The following is a 20,962-nucleotide window of genomic DNA, read 5'->3' as shown; positions in this document are numbered from 1 at the left end:
AAGTTAAAAGAAAAATAAGTTTAATATTAAATAAAGTCATTAACTCTGTTGGCTAGATCGTATCTTGATAGCGAATTGCATAGTTAAGTTCTCTTGGTTCAGTATCGTAAAAGCTGTTTAATTCTTCACCAGTGGAGTTGTGCTCCCTCCCTTGTGTTTACAGGCCTGCATTCCTATCCGAACAAACTCTTCTTTTCAGCAAGTTGGGAAAAGTAAGGGTCAGCTGTGCATCAAATCCTTGCATCCAATGTTTGGATACAGGCAGTAACTCATTGTATTTTTGAGTTACATTGCAGAATCTACTAACCTTACTTTCTTCTGTATTGCATTCTTTCCAAGCCTCTGCTAAAAGAACCGATACCTCTTGGGTACCGATGAGCAAACTTTTGGGGCAGCTCCTCACTGATCTCCGCACAATTTGTCTGAGTTCTTTTCTTGAATACTCTGGAAACAAGCAGCGCACAATGTGATTATTCCCAACCATCTGAGAGCAAATCCAATATATATGAGGTGGCGCTGAAACTGTGGCCCCTGAGATTTGCTAATTTGTAAATCTTATTCTAGAGAGTAGGTCAAGTCTAGATATACAGGTAGCATGGACAGATATTCTCCCTGTCAGAATGAGGTGCATCTGCCTCCTTCGCCCCCTACTTGCCAGTGTGCTCTGGATAGGGGGAAGTTTTGTAGGATGTCCCTTTGTCAGTACAATCTTTAACTAATTTTGATGAAGATACCCTACATACATTTCTGTTCTGCCAAAAGCTATTGAACTGTGGTACCAGGAAGCTGCATGTGCAGCACCTATCTTGAAACTGATGGCAGAATTCATGCAAACAGGTAAGAATCACGTGGAAATTAGCTAAGTGATGAATATTGCAGTGGTGTGCATTCTGTCTTTCAGGCTTTGTCTTCAGCATTGCTACTTCTGTAGATTTGGGAACAACATTCACAAACAAAATTCAGCTTTCAGCGTTGTTGTTTTACCATCAGGAACATGCAAGAACCTGCTGCAATTTTATATTAAAAGGTAGTGCAATAGTATGCTTTAACTAGAGATAAATATTGACTTCATAATTAAATATCTGAAAATAGTCTCCTGTCAAGGTTTGCTGCAGGCTGTCGTTGCCTTAAGCCAAGCAGTGTGCCTATGTGCCTCTCAAACTGCAGCTCCCTGACAGTTGTTTGGTTGTTTTTTTTTTCCTTAGTTCAAAATAGGAAAGAATATTATCCAACACAGCATTATTTATAATCAGCTTGTAAGTAGCTGGTCCCACAACTAAATTCTTCTTCATGGGCTCCCTGAAAAGGCCGCAGAACAGTTCTAGTAGCTGATGTCAACACTTTACATTGCAGGTGTTAAAATGAAGTTTCTCTTTTACCGCTGGTAACAGAAAAATTTATTTTGGGGATGTTTCAGATGGAAATATTTAGTGTATTGCCCAAAGGAAAAAATGAATTTGAAATGAGAAATGGATAGTTAGTGTCTCTGTGCTGGTTATCTTCGTGACCAAAGTAATTGGGGTTCTCAGCAGAACAGGGTGTGTTCACATCACTTTTTATCCAGCCTTGCAAGTCAGTCGTACAGGGAGAAAAGGTGCAATATTTCAAGTTTGAAGAATTACTTGTTGGAATGGAGTGGCAGGAAGGTGGTGCCTGAAATTGGTGAAGCGTGATGTGTGCTGGGGGCCTGCATGGCTGCACGGCCTAGAGGAGAGCTGCTGTGTGTGCAGACTGCCATGCCGTGGCTTCCTCTTTGGTTTGTGTGGGTAAATTATGCCTTTTATCCCAGTTGGGTTGTAGTCAAGGCTGGACAAGTTTAACCTATTCTTACTGACAGTGCCGTGCGCAAGCAGTGCACTCTAACAGTGCTGCAACTTGTTCCAAGGAGAGACTGTTAAAACATAAACACAGCACTCTAATAATAGCAAACTGAAGCAAAGAGGAACTGGAACAATAAATCTTATGCAAAAAATGACTACTTTCCATATTCATGTTGTTCTTCTGTCTATTGGTATTCAGAAAATCTGCCTTGTTCCCTTTAGAAAACATCATCTGGGATGGAGGTTTTCATGAGTTGTGTAGTGCATTAGTTTTTACAGGTTAGAATGCATTATACAATATACTTTGACATGGTTAAAACGTGTTACAGAGTATCAGATTTTGCATTATGCCACTCAGACATTGAGAAGATGTGCTCTTTTTGTTCTTGCCTCTGTGAGCCATTATCATTTTGAGCATGTGGAATCCACAAATATTTTGCATGCGGCACGTTTTGTTTATTGGTAAATACTCAGACTTACTCCATAATTTGAAGCAATGGGCGCTGCTTCAAGGGGCTCAGAAAACAAAAAGTTGGACTTAGAGCAGTGAAAGATAGCGACTGCTGTCTCTGTGACAGGGGTCTTACAATCCACATACCACCAAAAGCAGACTAACAAATGGGTCAGCCAGGGGTGCTCTGTGTTACATCTCACAGTGATAGCTCCTTTCCTGCTCAGGACAAACCAGCACTAAAGGTAAGGTTTTTTGCTAAAGTTACTCAGAAACTTAAGATCTGTGTTGAAAATCAATTTTTAAGTTCTAAATGGCTCTCACTTAGGCATAAACTGGAAGTTAAAATTCTGTATCAGGAGAGAATAGACAAACACAGCAGAGACTTTGGCAATAACTCTGCTGCGTTTCCAACTTGGGGACCAAATGGTTTGTGTTGGCTGTGCTAAAGTGTTTGCATCAGGAGAGAAAGCGTGGTTCCATCTTCTTAAGGTCTGCCTGTTCATAGAATGCATGTGTTGCAATTTACACTCACAGAACTGGCTTTTGATTGCCATGAATTTTATGTGGCAGAATAACCTGTGGGGATTGGCTGATTTTAGGAACAAGCAAGAGTAAAAGTTATCCCAACTAGTTGGACTGTGGGAACTCTGCGTCGTTCTTCTGAGCTGTATGCAGGCACAAGGTGCTCACAGGTCACCATGAAGGGAAGTATGTGTTGTCTTGTCACCATTTCTAGTTAAAATTGTTTCTTCTTTTGTCACCACTGTGTCTAAAGCAACCATATTTAGATAACTAGAGTCACGTCATTGGAGTGAAAGCTAGAATTTATTGAGTAAAGGTACTGTGTGATCAGCAAATACGTTTTCTCTGTTTTATGGAATAAGTCCTTGGCAGTTTTCTGTTTTGATGACCATCTGAGCACTTTTACTGTTATTTTTTTCAGGTCACGACGTTTAAATTTTGATGGATCATCTCCAAATGGAATTCTTCTCTTCAGAGAAGCTATTGAAATGATTTGTACCTACGGTAGGTATTCATTAAAATTTCCTCTGCAGTGTCATTCTTCGCCTGTCTCGTGCTACAGAAATCCTGTTAGTTCCTATCCCTGGCCACTGCTGAGTTTTAGAGAACAAAGCAGGACTGCCATGTACTGCCACCCATCTCAGCCCTTTGTGGGCTGCAGAGCTTACTGGCAGACCTTTGGAGCTCCTTTCTTTCACAGATGGGGATGCGTTCATGTAGCACTGTTGCTTGTATCACTCCAACAACTCTTTTAGCAGCTGTAAATGGATTTCAGCAAAGATACAAATACTCGTGAGGTGTTTGATCTCGGCTACTGATTGATAGGTGTGGGTTGATTTTATATATTCAAATTATATTCCAGCAGCTCCAAGACATAATAGGACCATAACAGCTTTACCCTAGAGCACTGTTACAACTGTTCATGATAAGTTGCTTCATTTTACTGTTCCCACTCAGGTATTCAGTTGCAACAGGTCTGTGACACCAACTGTTCGTAATAGACTCCAGCTAACTTTGTAGCTTAAAATTTCACTTCCTAAATATTTTGAAAGGAACATTACCAATATTTTTGCAGATTTGTGATTTGTGTATGAGGAAATAGCCATAAATGTCCTGCTACTTTTCAGGAGAGAAAACTGGTACATCAAATATGCTTTCAATGCATTCGGGCTGCATTTTAGGTCTGGAAATTGTGTTTGTTAGGTGGCTGCTTGTAAAAAAACCCTTTGGGTGTAATCTGCTTTTGAACTGCAGGGTATGGGAACGGTATATGCAGAATGCATTTATGTAGGACAGAAGAAAATTATCCGTCTAACTCTCACTCCTTGCCTTAACATTTCTCTGTTTTCTTTTTCAAAGACGCCACATTCTAAGCTGGCACAAACCTTCTAGCTATATTCTGAGGTACATTTGTGACACTGATTAAAACAAAAAAAAAAAAGGTTTTCCTTGTATGGGAAGAAAGAGGTAAACTTTGTGACTTTACTATAAAGTTTCTATTAGCTTTATACATAGTTTGCATTTAATGACTGGAAATTTTCTTTTGATGATATAAAGAAATGCAAATGTAATCTTGAGCTTCAAGCTCGCAGTACTCGACCCCACTGCCATTACATTTCCTTTTAATTGCAATCAGCCTTTACCATCATTTCTGCTCTTATTGAAACGATACCTAATGATTGTTCATCCAGTTATCTTAGCAGTGGGCCTCCAGTCTGTGATCCTTGCTTTGTCAGCCGCACAGCCCCAGTCTTCTTCATTCTTAACTCAGGTCTACAAAACGTTCTATTAAGAAACCTTCTGCTTTCAAATGCAAAACGTGTGTGTTTGTGGGTATGTGTGTGTGAAATTCATGAAGTTCTCAGTGAAGGATTGATAGTTCTTGTGCACAGGGACCAGACAGCATCTTTTGGCTCATGCTAGGATTTAATTAGACATTGTATAAGGAAATTTCAGGACAGTGCAGATTTAAGATGTAAATGAAGCAGTGGAGCCACAGCGTGTGCTGAAGGCTGTGTCCAAACACCTGTTGCTCCCTTAGTTAAATGTTGGTTCTTGTGAACAGTCGTGAGGGATGTGTGGGCATCAGTTTGTGTGTTGTAGGAAGAGCTGAAGTGATGATGTAAGGGCTTTATTCCACAATTTCCTTCCTTGTCCTCCATAACTGTTTTGCAATGGAAAAATGTTGTTTTACTCAGTACAGATTGCAGTAGCAAAAGGAGGAGTGCTCTTAATTTCCTTCAAAATAAAAATCTTAAACCACCTGTCAACTGAACTTGGAGGAAAGATACGGAGATGGGAGAAGAGCCTCTACTCAATGTTTCTGTGCATGTAATTGTATAATATTTTTTTGTGTGTTTTGCTTTTAAAACGCATTCATATTCTCATCAGTCAGGGTCACAGCAGTATCTTTCCAATACTTAGAGATATTTAGAGAAATTGTTCACGTTTTCTCTTCTTTGAGTGATGTCAACACTGATTCCAGGATTAGACTCCCTGCAAAATGAACATGAAAGAGCCCCCAGCGCAGTCAGCTGAAGCAGCCTCTGAAAGCAGTGATTTCCAATAATCCAGCTGGCTCTGTGCTGGCACAGATGGGCAGCACTGGCCTGCCGGCCACCTCGGCTCAGCTGTGGGCCCTGCAATAAGCGTCCTGCATTAGCGATATTTCAAACTGCTGCAGTTCTTTCCTGAAGTGGTCATTGGTTTACACTCTGGGAGGTTTTTACTGCCTGCTGTAAGTATTTCAAGATATACTGTAATTAATCACCTTGGAACGATTGCTGTTAACATTTTTAGCATTTATCACCAGTTAGCAGTTGATGAGATTTCTGTTCCAGTGGAAAGAACGGACGCAACTCTTTTGGAAGTGTGTGGTAAGGGTTCATCAGTGTGGTTAGGTCCCTATAAAAATAACGATACCGAGTGAGTTTTCGTTAATTTGAAATGTCTTTCTGAATACCTTAAAATCTATGCTGTTTTTAAGGAGAACTTTAGTCTTTAATGCTGCATGGCTTTTTTTGAATCGATACTTCTCCTTTAAACATATGTGGTCTTTGGAGACGTGCTGGGAAAGATGACCATGCAAACCCAGTGACAATGGTAAAGTTCAGCACAGTGTTCTTGAGCAGTGCTTGCAATCTCGTTCTGAACAGCGCTGTGAGTCTGCTGTGTCATAAGTGTGAGAAACTTAACATTTTGAACGTGATGGTTGAGATTCTCACCTTCAGCATGATTTTATGGCTAAAGCATTAGGGAACAAATAGAAGACGGACTGTGGATTTCAAGAAATAACATTTGCAAGCATTTGCTCTTTATCTTATCAAGTCAGCCAGCCCTGCTATATGTGCCTGCAGTTTACAGGGAGCTCTTCAAAGTTGATCAAAAAGACTTTTGAAACTCGGGGTGGATTTCATTATAATCCTAATTGTAATAATTGCCTTTTTAAACTAAGAGAAGCACAGAGTGATGAGATGAGACAGAGAGGGCAAAACAGAAGTAAACATTTCTTTCCTCATGGTGTCCTTGTGGGCAAGTCCTTCCTTTCTTTCAGTCTTGCTCTCAGTTCATCCACTGATGCAGTGGGTTCCCATACAGTGTGCCCAGGCTCCTGTCATCCTTGAGAAGTTTCTCCTGTCACCTGAAGGCCCAGCTGTGCCTGTCTTGGCAATCCCAGCCTGAACACCAGGCTCGCTACCCCTCACCTCTCCTGCTTGCTCTGCCCTGGATGCTGAGTTCCTCTCACAGAATCAGAGCAGTTTTGGAGAACGCACAGATCCTTTACAAAGACAGCTTGTTTTATGTGATGGGAATCAAATTTACATATGCCTTTGTTCTTTGTAAATGCTGTTGTTTCGATGGGAATAACTTTTCTAACCAAACAGCTGCTAAACTCGTGCGTCACTTTCTGCTCATCTAAAATTCTTGCAAAGCTTGTTAATGTCCATTTATGTACAGCTGGCACCTCCATTTACTGTGTATGTTCTGTAAGATCTGTGCCAGGCTGAAATAAAGGTGGGGAAAAAGTTGGTGCTGTGGTGTTAGGGTGTGCATGAATGGATATGAGATGCTGAAATCTTCTTACATCTCTTGACTAACACATAACGTGTTTTTCCCTTAGACTTGTGTGCACTCATTTCACATATTTGAGTGAAAAGCAGAAAAAAAGTCCCCAACAACTGTTTTCAAAATACTTTCAGCGTTGGCAGTTGTTGCTGAGCAAAATCTAAAATGTGAAGTCTTTGTGCTTTTGAAAATTAGCGCTTCAGCAAGTGCGTGGCTGTGCTTAGCAGGTCTGGCTTTGTGACTAGGGCTGCTGATTTATCCAGTAATGACATCGTGCTGAGGGCAGTTCTGACTAAGAGGTCTTTACAAATGCTATGCGTTCCAAAGATGTAAACCCTGGCATACGATGCGAAAGGCACTTAGACGGTCAATTATCCTTGTTAGGATCTTGTCCATTATGGCTTGAGACTGAGTGATACAGTGATGTAAAATAAACAGCTGAGAGAAGAAAATTGAAAGGAGATTGAATACTATGGTCCACCTTTCTTCATTGCCAGTATATCTCACTTTTAATTCTGAATGTGCAAGTCTCCTCACTGTGTTCTTGAACTCCCAATTGTATAGGATTTATGTTTCAGCACGTCCTGGAACCATCTATTTTTGTTTTGTGGCTGCTTTACATTTTAGTAAACCTCTTCCCTTTCATTACAGAAGACCGACATAAAAATAATACTTTCAATATGCTGTTTTTATTTATCTACATTCTGTCATGATATACTTTGATGTAAGTTTTTAATTTTGCTTCAGCTTTCAGCTGTTGTAGCAGTTACTGCTCAGGGTCAGCGATGAGGTTAGCCACAGTAGCACAAAACAATTTCCTGTTCTCACAGCCCAGGTAGCATTTGGATGTGGATTAAATTTTACCACATTTTCCAGTAGCCAGACACAATTATTTCTAATGAGCTTTAAATTGCTTCTAGAGCACGTATTTCCAAACTTAGGGTGGTGATCCATTCAGTGCTAGCGACTTCATAAGACAGCACTTCTTCTTCCGAGCTGTGGTTAAGCAGGTATTTCTAATCAGTGGATTTGCTTACAAGTGGCTTGCTCACTGTTCTCAATTGCTGTTCATCTGTTGTCCTCTCTCCTGCAATGCTGCTTCCATAATATATTGTTCTTCATTACTGACTCGGATTTCATCATCGTTTTCTTTTGGCAAATTTATCTTGGCATTATTCACGCTGCTTGTGCCATTTTGAGAGGTTTTAATGCACGTTTTGTTGTTCTGGAGGCTTTAAAAATTAGTTTTTGAAGTTCTGCTCTCATCTTTACGATTCATGTTTTCCTTTTGTTTTCCATATATGGCCACTTTGCTATCCTGCCCTGGCATTCTGAACACGTGGAAGGCATACGTTCAAAACTCATCTTTATGGGGCGGTAATGAATAATAAGAAATATGAAAGTGGAAAAGACAAGGAACATTATTTTTCCCTCTATAAATATGGTAAGTTTTCACAACCTCTGTTTAAGCTTACCAAAGTTTGTTGGTTTTTTTTTCAACTTAATCCAATTGACGCTTTAAAACATTATTTGGTTGCATTATTACCAGTGCTGCTTATTGAACTGAATTCTAGAACATGCCCTGCTTAACGGAAACTCAGCCATAAGGAAATCATCTCTGTATTATAGCTCCTACTGTAAAAGCAATTAAGCGAGAGCATGAAAGAGAAGCTGCCTGTCCTGACATGCTCCCACATCGAGGAGGGTTGAGGGAATGAGCTGTGCAAAGAGCTCTGGAGCATATTGCCTGCGGGATTCTGAGGCGCGGCGATGTTATCTTCGGTCAGAGCATCCCGAGATGTTTTGTAGCTGGCTTTGTCTTCCTCCTGTGCATGCACACATATTTTTCCTACAGCTCCTTCATCCCAAAGTGCTGAGATGCTGACACTGCCGGCCAAACGCAGACACTAATTTCCTGTATACCAGTGTCACCCAGTATCTTTAAAATTCTTTCTCTGACCCCTGCAGTGATTTTGTATCATCTCTGAGGCTGAAGGAGCTTGTAATGCTTTGCATGTAACATATTGCTGTGGCAAATGCAGGGCAAAAAGTTATATTAAAAATTCTTATTAATTTTGAAACTCGGCCTATTTTTAAGGTTTTGCATTATTCTGTTTCTCCCACGTTAAGGATTTGGCCTAAGCTGTCTTTTTATTTGACTTTTTAATCCTCAGCAGTAACTCTGAAAGTTTGTTGATTGGTTTCTGCAGTTTCCATTCTGACAGGAGCTGTGAATTTCAAATACCATCTAAAAATTCTTTACATCGAAGGTCATTTTTATGGTGACTTAATTTCCTTAAATCATTTCTTATAACAATCGTTTATGAAATTGCATTTCAGTGTTCTGCTGTGAGGATTATAAATGTCAACGTACCCTCAGTGGCTGTTCTGGACCTGATCCCAAGTCCTTCAGTAAATTCCTCTACGTTCAGTGGTATCCATGGTGCATGAAAATACTCCCCTGAAGCTCCAACTAAATGCTACATGTAGAACATTCTTCTTTTTCATCTGGTCAGGCATAGCACCGTACTTGATATTTTTTTTCAATAACTAATGCTAAAACACCAGTCTGTTGCAGCACAGTATCTATTGACTTGTAGGCTGATGGCTGGGGGCACTGGTAACAGGGACCACAAGGTCTCTCACCTCTGCTGCTAATTTGAAATGAGCTGTTCCTACTCTTAGGCCCTTTTAAAATGAGTCCATGAACGCAGAACAGTTCTCTGTGGACTCCGTTCACTTGCAAAAAACAGCTTTTAATCTTGCACTAGTCACTAATTCTTCTCAGTGTTTTCATTAGAAAGGATGGGCACTGAATTCCTCCCTGCCAGAGCTGCCTGGGGTGAGGCTGGGTTGGTGCCCTTCTAGATGGAATGTGTTGTGCTGATAAATGGATTTAAGGCTATAATCATCCAGTGATTTTTTTTACTTTTTTTTTTTTTTTTTTATGAAGTAATAAAAATGCTAGAAGACCAACCCTGGAGTAACTCCTATAATTCATGCTCCCGAGCTAAGGGATTCCTAGGGTTTTTTTTCAACTTCCTTCCTCATCGTTCCATTTTTCCATCAACTTCCAATTAATTTCTATATACAGTACATAGTTGCCTGCTTGACATCTCTTTCCATCTATTGTTGCATATTACATCGAGTTCTTGAAGGAGCTAGGATTTCATGGTGCCATGGATTGATCAGCTATGGATCAAGTGCTGTTTCCTTGGATTGAGAACTTTGTCTTTTTCTGAAGTTTGGTATCTATTGGTGTTATTAAACGTTTTCAGTAGCAAGCTTAGTAGTGCACAAAACCAGACAAGGTGTCCTACAGCACACGTACCTTTCTGACACGTTTTTGTCGTAGCAGTTGTTCACTGGTTTACACAGTGGCTTCCAAACATGATGTGTGCCTTTCCTCTTCATCTCACGTGCTGACTGGTTGGTTGGTCAACTGTTGCAGAATTGGAACTTCCTTAAACTTCTCATTAACTGGACCTGGTCGTGTCACAAAGAGGGATAATAATAATAATAATAATGATCTGACTGGGATGTCTTAAATGGGCACCTGTAGGACCTTTATTTTAATTGCATTCCTGATTATATGTAAATAAAAAGTATTGCAGTAAACATATCCAAGTACAGTAGAAGACATTCTTTATATTTTACTGTGTAACTTTTTGAAGAGGAGCTTTTTGAAGCAGGTCATTCATAGTAGAATGGATCTGACACCATCTCAAATGAATTTCTATCCAGTAGCAGTCATTGGAATTCAGCCTCTTCCCCACTTGCATTATGTTCACGTCTGTAGCCTTCAAGTGCTTATATGGTCATTTTCAGTATCGAAAGCATTTTCATCGTAAGCATTAATTTTCATTAATTAATTCTAATTCTAAGTGACCGTCTTTCCAAGCTGATTTCCAAGTTGATTCTTCTCTTCCCTTCCATAACTCCAGTGATGCCATTCCTACTCTTCCAAATCCTGGCTACTACTTCAAAGTAATCCCTGATTGTACTCCCAGTCCTTTAAGTCTGCTCTTCTGTTAGAACCTGATGGATAAAGTGCTTTGTACTTGCTAGAGTGATAAAGAACATTAATGTTTTAAATGGTATCGTGTGCCTTTGTCCCTGTTTGCATGAACACCACCAAGGAGTGATACTTCAGTGTGTATATTTTGCCAATTATGTGATGTAAATTTCTGATTTGCAACGATCAATAACGTTAAGAAAAAAATTAAGGTGAAAATTAGCATGGGTAGGAAGGACAGTTGTGGAGAGATTGTTTATTAACAAGCCTAATAACACTTCATTTGTATTAAACAATGGTGGGCGACCTGAGATGGGTGATGTGTGATGCAAGTTTTTCAGCAGTATGTTTGAATTGCCCATTACAGAAGGAAAACGGGCTCCCACAAATACTTCTCTCAGATGTGTTTGGAACTGTGAGCAGTAATGGCCCAGGTCACCGCTGCTCCGTGTTCCAAGGTGCCAGAATCGCCATGACAGCTTGGTTAGATAGCAGGCAAATGAAGCACCTGATCTGCAGACCTTCGTGCTTTTATTTGTAGGAAGTCTTTTAAAAGTACCTGAGTTTGTGTTATTTTCATCTGGTTAGAATTAAAAAGAATGAACTCTTGTTGAGTACTAACAGAGTGAAGACCAGGTTAGCTTCTGCACTTGCCAGGCTTGCCACGGTCAGTGCCTGGTGAGCCTGCTTCATGGTAGAGATGAAGCTCTCAATCTCAGCTTTGTTCATCCAACTGTTTTAGCTCCATTCCATTAATTACTTTTTTTCTAATGCACTTTTCTCATGAAGACAAACTAAAACTGGGATGCTGTGAAAATAAGATGACGTTATGACAAGAGCCTTTAAAAAACTTGGTGATGAAAGCCTGTGAATGGTCAGATTTGTTCAGGGCATTGCAGTGGGATCTGCTGTGCAGCTGCACGGTGGATCCAAAAGCCACTATTGCCTGGTAGTGGCAACTGCAAATATTTACAGTTAGCTGTTATTTTTACATTTTAAACATGGATTTTAATTAAAAAGTCATTCCCATCTGTGACTGGTAAAATAGAGGCTTTTGTAATGGACATATTTGTTTTCTGAGGGATATATTTAGTGTGTGTATACATCAGCAGCCATCCCAAGAGACCATCATGGTAATGGATCAAAACCAGGCTTTGCTGCAGCGTGAGCAACTATAAAACCGTGTGTTGCAGCTCTGTTGAGATGATGAGTTCACGCTGATAGACTCAGCCACGCTCTGGGCGTAAATCAATGGCAGGAATTCCACTGCGTATATTTCAATTTTTGCATATTAATTCCCTGGTGACTTTTAAGTTCTAGTCATGCTTACTGAACAATTCTTTTACTGTAAATGCAGAAACAATTTTTCCTTCCGAATAGTAATGAAAATAAAGACAAAATATGGGCTTAGTGCCATCAAAATACTGCGGATTTGCAGCTGCTTACAGAAGTTTCTTTCTTTCTTTCTTTCTTTCTTTTTATGAAAACAGGTGATCAGATCCTCTCTCTTGGGACTTTGTCAGAAGATCAGGGTTATCCACTGAAACTCAGGGCGTTTCCATCTGTTACTCTGCGCTCAAATCTGCCTGATGTGGAAATTATATCCGCTTTGGCTTCTTGGAGTCGTATGGGGACAAGCACTTTGACAGGCCTTTGTCAGAACGCTGCTTTCAGCATCCCACAGTGACTTGCTAGTAAGCAATTGCTCATCTTGGGAGTCTTCTCTTGAAACATGAAATAACACCACCACAGGCTTTATATTGTTATGATGAGACAGAAGGGTCTAGAACAGCTCGCATGCATTTTCCAGTTACTTGGATTGATTTACATTGAGACATCTAAAATACAGGGGTGATAAAGCTGCCATGTGAAAGGGGATTGAAGGGAATGTGAAAGGATTTCCTTTAAGCTTTTGTGAGGAGAAAAAAAAAAATTTTTAAAGCTGAATTTTGTTCTTTTCCATGTTTTGTTCAGAACTGTCATTTTCTTGCTGGGGGAGACAAATTCTGGACAGCTAGAGATGATTAACATCCAGATTTGTGCCTATCACAAGAAGGAAATCCTTAGAACTGGAAAAGCTTCTCTCAGTGAAGACCTGATTACTGGTTGTATCGTGAAGCGCAGGCATTTTGCACGTTCCTAGCCATGCAGAAATACATGTCCTCAACACAGGTCCTTAAGAGTAAGCTTGCTCACTGTGCCAAACAAACAGGCAGGTGCTTTTGCCTGTGCAGGAACTCACTTAAGCACAGAGAATACATCTCTGAGAGAACTTGGGGGAAATGTGTGATAAATCCCAGTGAGATTTCCTGCAGAAGGTGAGATACAAGCACCAGGCCTGTCCAGCTGACATGCTGAACAGCCTGTTACACTGCTTTTACTGGACTGAAGGCTACGTCGCATGTCAGAGCAGGGCAATACTATCCAGAGGTGGTTTTAAATTAGTAGTTTATATCCTGTGGTAAATTGGAAAAGTTTCAATTTACCAAGGACACGAAGATATTTTCCCTATGTAAATGTTCTGATTTAATGGCTAAATTACAATTTAACACGTCATAAAAATGTGGTCTTCTGTGATCTGCTAACGTCATTAATATCAGTTAATGCAGATGTCCATATTTATTACTAACATATACTTCTTTCATTTTCAGCAATATCAAAAGCTAAGCCAGTCTTATTACCTACTTTTGGAACGTCTGACCCAAGATCATATGGATTTCATTACCAGCTTAGAGCCTCATGTCCTGATCTGTGTCCTCACCTCCGTGTCTGGAGGACTTACTGCTCGAGGTAAGACTTGTTCACACACTGCTGAAGAAGAAATTCTAGGAGTTGAATTACAGTTGTTAGCTGTGGTTAAGGTTTATTTGCACTTTCCAAAGTAAATGGAGAGATTCCCAAAGTAGCTCATACCTTATAGCACGTTCTTTGCATCTTAAACAGGACGGCAAACGTCAGTGGAAGGTTTTGAACATTTTAAGAATGTGTCTATTTTGGTTAACAGAGATGAGTTATTTTGAACATCTAACCTGTCGGTTACTATAGTGGTATTTTTAAGTTATCCTTTCTTAAAAACTGGAATGGCTAAAACTATTAAGGTGCCTCTGGTGGGACTGCATTGAAAATTCATGCATTTGTTACTCAGAAGTAAAATATATTTGTCAGTACGTGTACAGGAATCTGCTAGGGTTTGTTTTTATTTGCTCAACATAGCTGTTGTATAAAAAAATGCTTATTCTGCACTGCTGTGATATGATTGGGGGAGTTTGAAGTTATCTTCCTAAGTGGAAAAAAGAAATAAGATTTTTAATTATTCAGTACTTCTTGGATGTGCTTTAGAGTAGAATCAGAGTAAGGAGCATACTTGGAGTAACAGTAAAAATGCAGCAGTCTGATTGCAGTTAATTTTATTCTCTTGCACAATTTATTCCGTGTTCTTTAACCAGATGACAATCTGAATTTTTGGGGTTCTGGTGGGTTTTCTTTTTCGGTAGCTTAAATTCATTTGGAATACAGAAGAGAAGACTGGGCATTTGGGAGAAGAAAAAATACGTAGTTGTGTCCTGATGAGCGGAGAATGCCATGCATTTGTATGGTGTTTGACTGAGAAACTCTTTAAAACCCTACAGTAGTACGTATTGATTAGGGTGGTTATTAAGGGAAAAAATAGAAACGTGTAACATTAGTGTGTATGGATGTTGCTCCATAATAGCTAGCGTTTCTCATTACTGCCAAGTGTCAGTCAAGCCCCACAGGAATGCATGAATGCACTGAGGCTCACAAAGCATTTGCTATGTTAAACACATTCAGCAGTTTTTGCTGCAAGAGGGAAACCACTCTTCACAAGAAAATGGGTAGTGAATAGCTAAGCAACAGCAGTAAAGTAGTATTCAGGTCACTTTATTATATAATGCTGAAATCCATCTTCTCCCAGATATTTTGAGTGCTTTGTCACCTGTAATGATGGTACAGCAGTTTATGCCTATGGGCTGGTTCTGCTGCGAGGCTGCCTGTTGATTGTTTGCAAATGGATGTGTTGTACTCAGTGTTTGTTTGACAGACAGCTGCCAGTTTAGCCATGTTCCTCATCCCTGCTATTACTCCACACCACATCTCTTCCATTTGAGATATTGGATATATTCATTTTAATAATTCACTACCATACCAGGTTTACTTTAACTGTCTCTTTGAAATCCAATTTGAATTCATGTAAAAGAGAAGAACATTTAAAAGCTATATGAGCTTCAGCCTTCATGTGCTCCGTTTACTTTCCCCTCTCAAAAGTGTTGATCTCCCTCTCGAGGCAGACAGGAGGAGTAAGAGAAGTGTCTGTTTTCAGTGGTGGTTGTAAAGTTTTGTGCTTTAGGTATCCGGGAGTTGAATCATGAGGAATGACTTTTAGGAATGCTTTCTTTTCTGAAAAAAGTATCAACAAAAAATTTAACTCACCTTTTGTAAACCGTACATTGCTTAGCCAGGGTGTTCATTTCACCTTGAAGCACCTAAAATAAACACAAATTGCAAGACTGAAAGTATTTAGGCTTGTGGGGTTTTTTAAACTTCACTGAAGCTCCACGCAGCCCATCAGAAGCTGTTGTTCTTTGCGTTCATTCTTTTTTCTTTCTTCACTCTGATTCCCTCAGAGCCATTTTCCATCTTTGACGTGTGCCAGGTCTGCCTGTCAGTCAGAGCCGCTGTTTGCATGTTGCCGACAGAGGATGTGGAGCCTCTGTCCTTGAAGATATTCCCAGATGTCTGGAGCAACCTGTCTGATTTTGGCCCTGTTTTGAGCAGGAGCTTGGACTGCAGGGCTGGTCCTGCTTGGTTCCTGCCACCACCTTTAGAATCCCACCATATTTTTCCTGGACTTTCCACTCGTGTTCTCTGGTTTTCTAAAACAGTTCTTTATTCTACCGAAATGCCTATGCAGCCCTTCACCTCTGTGAACATTTCTTACACGTTAGAAGTAATTATCACTTACCATAATTGGTCAGCTAGAAAACGCTTCTTGTTTTACTTGTTGTGTTGGTTTGATGAAGGGATTATTTTTCCTCAGTATCATGCTTCTTAACACTGAGTGTTTCATCAACTGGTGCTGATGTGGACCATTCCATTCCTCATTTATGTTCCAGAAGTTTTACTTAAGTACTGCGTGATTTTCCCACACTCCACAGTGCCACGTCCAGGTGGACTCTCTTTGGTGAGTTTGCAGCATTTTGGTATCATCTCGGAGTTTGTTACCTCTGCACTTTCTTAAGATTCATTCTTCTATCTTTTATCCCTTCTAAAATCTTGGTGTTTGGAGCATTTACACTTGTCAGTATAGTGAAATACAAATTTATTTCTTAGGTGTTAGTTGATTACATGCATCCTTCCTGCCCTTAGCAAATAGGCAAGTAAGTCTATCCAGGTATTGCCTCTTACATCAGGGGCATGTGAACATTGTCGGAATAGTAGGGCTCAGGGCTATAAATCATCAGGGAGGTCATTGTATTCTAAGCTGATTAGAAAGTATAAGTCATCTGCAGAAATGTTTATAAAAACAAAATAGCTGGCTTTTTGTTTTAAAAATCAAATACTGGGAAATCTCCTCCATTTGACAGCAGAAAAAAACCCTTATCTGCCTTTTTCTCTATTCCCTTTACATGTGTGAAAGCTTTGAGATTCTCACTGTTGTCAACTGTAGGATAAACATTCTCCAAATCCTTATTTCTGAGGAGTGCTCATTTTGTTTCTGAGTAAATACCTTGCTTGATTCCACACTTCATAAATACTGTGAAGGAATATGTATTCCTTTGGAGGGCCCTAGCAGTAAATCAGCTGTAATGGAAGCCCTCATCTGAGCTTTTATTGCAAGGATAAACACTCCAATAGTTCTCTTCTAAAGTGTTTACCTGGCTTTTTCACAGCTGACTCAGTGGATCAGAGCCTTTTAATGTAGTCCTCCTGGCAGACTGTCACTAATCTCTGCAAAGCTTTTCTAATTCTTGTATGATTAATAGTGTAGTGTGCTATTCATTGAGGAAAAAAGCAAAACATTTTTTCTGTCTTGCTGCCTAATTTAGATGTTAAATTGCTAAATCCATTTACTTTCTAGGTTTAGTCTCAAAGGCAAATAATGCCAGTATTGAACTGCAAGCAATTGATGGACGGGGAAGATATCACTTAACTCCCTTTCCTTACCTTTATGTGAAAAACGAAACAAAATCTTCTAATTTGCAGAGATTCAGTAATGTCATTAAGCTGTAAAGAACTAATTCCCCTTCAGCATGCTCTGGTCATATTGTTTACACCAAAAGTTGCTTGGTTTCTTTGCTTTTTCTTAAATAACTCATTCTAACATACAAACTCTATTTCCACTTACTTGAGCTAATGGATAATTGGAATTGCACGCATAATGCAAAAACATGGATGTAATTAAAGGAAAAAAATGCATGTGAATTCAACATTGCTAATGTCAAATAAATACATGCTGGCAAAGAAGAAACTAAAGGAGCCAGGTTAACATGATGGTGACCGACACCAGAATTGTCATCCCTGTCTCCTCACCAGCACCAGCAGCTATCAGCAAACTGGCTCTCACTTGGTTTTGCCTACCAGGGCTGCTGAAATGCTGCTGGACCCCAGCTGCACACGTGGGGCTGGTTCTGGCTGTAGCCACATGCTGTAACCACGGCCTGCTTGCTTCCCAGTCCAAATGATCAGTTCACAGACAGTAGAGCTGAGTTGACCAGAAATGAGAAATGTGGTTTGACTGCATTTTTTCCTGATTACTCCAAGCTTTTACCTCGGTGTCTTTTATTATTCTATCCTTATTATGTCTTCTCCATCATTTCTTCTGACCATCGCCTGGAATCGGTAGCTCCTCGTTGCTCTTGTTTGTTCTATTTATTTGGTTGCCTTGCTTGTCTCACTAAGATTTAGTGAGAGAGCTCTTCTGCTCCAGCACAAGGTTCCACATGCCCAGAAGAGTCATTCAAGGGAGTTTGCTTGACGCTCCCTGTCTCTTATATCCTTGCAATCAAAAGGAAAAATGAGCATAGGGAAGCATATTTGATATATAGTTATGGGCAAATTTAAGTAGCTCTTAACACTCATATCAGATTCTCACGAGCAAATGATAGCGTAGACCTGTCTGCTGTCCTGCTGAAATCACTTACTGTCGAATGTAAAATATCTGCTTGTACAGTATCAGCATGTTTAGAACTACTGCTGTTTTGTAAACCGATGATAGTGATTTACTTTGTATTATTCAATTTAAAAAGAAATAGAGTTAAGCACTGGTTTAGAAATACAGCAGAGCCCTCCTATGAAATATGTATTTTCAAGTCTCTCACTTGTTATTGATGGTGATTCAATTCCACTATGAATTGCATTTCTAGTTTATATGCAGGACCGTTCTGGTTGAGAACACGGTGAGTGCCAGGTTCCAGTCTTTACTTTGGCAAGACTCATAACTGTGAACTTGGCTTTGTGTGGGTGACATTTCTTCAGATCCTGCTCCATTGAATTAGGTCCTAGTAAGCCCACACGGCCAATGGAGACCAATGGAGACTGGAGCTCGTTCCTGTGAGCTGGTTGACAGATTTCAGCTCCTGCTGCTAAGTCAGCCAGTAGCTTTGGAGGATCAAGTCTTAGGAGACCTTTTGTAGCTTCATTGCCAGCCAACAGTTCTTCAGCATTTATTTCAAAACAATTGTAGCAAAATGCAATTAGTTTATAGATAGCAAAGAGTTAATAGTGCCAGCACAGAGCTTAAGGAGTTAAGCAAGCACAGATCAAAATACTTGGGTGTCCAGAGGGATGTGTTTAAATGAACGCTGCAAGGCTGGCAGGCCTCCAAATTAGCGTAGTTTAAAGAATTCAAGGTACATTTAATTGGATCCTTCTAATCCCTTTTCCCTCAGAATGAGCGTTTTAACAGTTTAATTCCTTTTGCAACCCCCACACATCTCTTACTCCAGTGGCCCATCTAAAATAAATGCTGTGAACTAGGAAAGGCCCGGACAAGTTCTAGCTGAAGTCAGTAGGAGCTGCATGGGGGCCCAAACGCCCCGCTCACTTGGATTTGACATTTGCAGCTGTAGGGTTATCAGCTCTGGCTAAAGCTTGCACCCAGCACGTGAAAGCACTGTGTGCACACAGGGAGCTTCAGCTGGTGGCAGCACGATGAGGGCCAGCAGTGGTGTAATAATGTGGCTCTGACCAGGACTGCAGCACTGGAGCTGGGCACAGCTCAGCTCTCTATCTCACAGCCACTGGTCTGGGGCCAAGGAGCATCTCAGGTGTCAGGCCAGGAGGAGACAGCAGCTGGGAAGGGGGAAAGGGGAAAGGGCTCACCTCTATGGTCAGGAAGAAGACCAGGAGAGCGCTTGAGAAATGAGGACCAGCACACTGCCATCACCACGCTGAGGCACAAAAGTGAACAGAATCCTCTTTCGCAGCAGCAGCAGCACAGCAGGCAACACCTAGCAACAAAATAACTTACATAAATCAGGCAGACATATTTACTCTGCAAATAGGTTTATGCACTTAATCTCCCTTACTTATAGAAACATTGAGTAATGGTATGAAGTGGCTTTTGCTTCTGCTTTTCAGCAGTGTCCTTGCTTTCGTGACTTGCTGTGTTAGGGACATTTTTGAACTGTTGGTTAGTCACTGCAGAGGTGTTGTTGAAAGCCAGGTGTAATATGTCTTAATCTCCTTGAATTGCTAATTGTTAATTGGAGTGACCACTTGGCTGCTCCGTGCTCACCGTCACTACGTGGTGTGGCCTCTGTCTGTTATTTCCCACCTGACTTTGACTGTAAGCTCTTGGGGGCAGAGAAACGCTGTGCTGCTCAGGAAAAAGCCAGAGAGCAGCTCCACTGATTGAATCTCACTCCTTCAGTAAGTGGATCAAAACAGAATGTTGGGTTTCAGAAGCCTGAAAGGTTTAATATGGCAAAGGTTTCATACCATGCGTTGTTGAAAGTAATGTTCAAAACTGATCTCAGATACCAAAACCAGGCGTGACGGTGTATCATTTAGGCTAACGTCAAATAGATTTTTAAATCTGAGCTCTCTGAGTACTGTAAAATGTAATTATTTGTTATTTCATGGAAAAGAATTCAAGACCTTTCATTTTTTACTCAGCTACAATCGCCTCTTCCAGCTGTTGTGCCAGTTTAGACTACATTGTCACGTCCCTCTTCAAGCACGTAGTTTAAGAGGGCAGCAAGGCTCCGTGATGTACAGAAACTTCACAGGATGAACAAAAATTGTTTAATTTCACGCAGCATAATCCGAAAGTGCTACAGCAGGTGAATTACTGGATTTTTCTTTGCGGTATTATCACATTTAGGAATATTCCTGATTTCTGAACCCTTTGTTACTGCACACCAGGGTAGCATTGACAATTCAGTAGCAGAGCAAATCTCCCTAGGCTGGCATGCAACCCAGGGCAGCTTCAGCTGTGTTCTCATGACAACCAAAGGCTGAAGATATTTTCTGTCATACTGGAAACCATAGATGCTTGGCTGTACAGTATCTTAAAACTTTGTGTTCCGTGTTCGTTCCTAAAATGAGGTGTGTTAAGATAATGATTGCATTTCTATTTTTAAAAAATGGTAAGGGAAGTTCTCTGAAAGTGTTGTAGGAGCATTCAGCCACACACTTCCATAATGAAATGTTAAATTGAGTAGCTGTATACTCTTGAGTGCAAATGCTTTATTTCGCAGTAGGTGAGTCATGGATTTTTCAGTTAAAGGTGAATACAATAGAAATTAAATCCCGTGCTTGTGGAAAGGAAGTGATTGCTGCAGCACTCAAGAAAGATTTCCCCTTCCCACTTCAGTCCAGCTCACCGTAGCCTGCGTGCATTAAGAGAAGATGAGGATGTTCTTAGCTGTGTATCTTCTCATTTGCTCCATGCCACGTTCCCTTGAAATCTCACTTAACTCTGGGGAGATGTGTGTTCACCACACTCGGTGGATTCCTCGTGCAGTTGCAAAGCTGCTGTTTCAGAAGCCGTGTTTCACTGGAAGCTTTTAGCCAATACAGAAGTTTATTAACAAAATGCAAATATCTGTGGTCATCTTTCTGTTG

General features: G+C 40.4%; 1 protein-coding gene across 6 annotated transcripts in view; it reads left to right on the top strand.

Annotated features, from left to right (window-relative positions):
* Nucleotides 1-20,962, top strand: part of LOC122164279 (ran-binding protein 17-like) — a 62,297-nt gene that overhangs the window by 20,903 nt on the left and 20,432 nt on the right. For 2 of the 6 annotated variants that reach the window (XM_042826154.1, XM_042826152.1), the window contains 4 exons: nt 3,218-3,300; nt 4,156-8,305; nt 13,528-13,666; nt 16,009-16,076. In XM_042826154.1, coding sequence (XP_042682088.1) covers nt 8,258-8,305; nt 13,528-13,666; nt 16,009-16,076 — 255 coding nt within the window. In that variant the 5' untranslated portion in view covers nt 3,218-3,300; nt 4,156-8,257. The other 4 variants (XM_042826153.1, XR_006170176.1, XR_006170175.1 and 1 more) reach the window with 4 other exon arrangements.

Source organism: Centrocercus urophasianus, unplaced genomic scaffold (assembly GCF_019232065.1).
Source record: "Centrocercus urophasianus isolate 14NV4802_14NV808 unplaced genomic scaffold, USGS_Curo_1.0 seq_26, whole genome shotgun sequence".
Classification (NCBI taxonomy): Eukaryota; Metazoa; Chordata; class Aves; order Galliformes; family Phasianidae; genus Centrocercus; species Centrocercus urophasianus.
The sequence above is the reverse complement of the archived record's forward strand: the minus strand, read 5'-3'. Positions and strand labels throughout refer to the sequence as shown.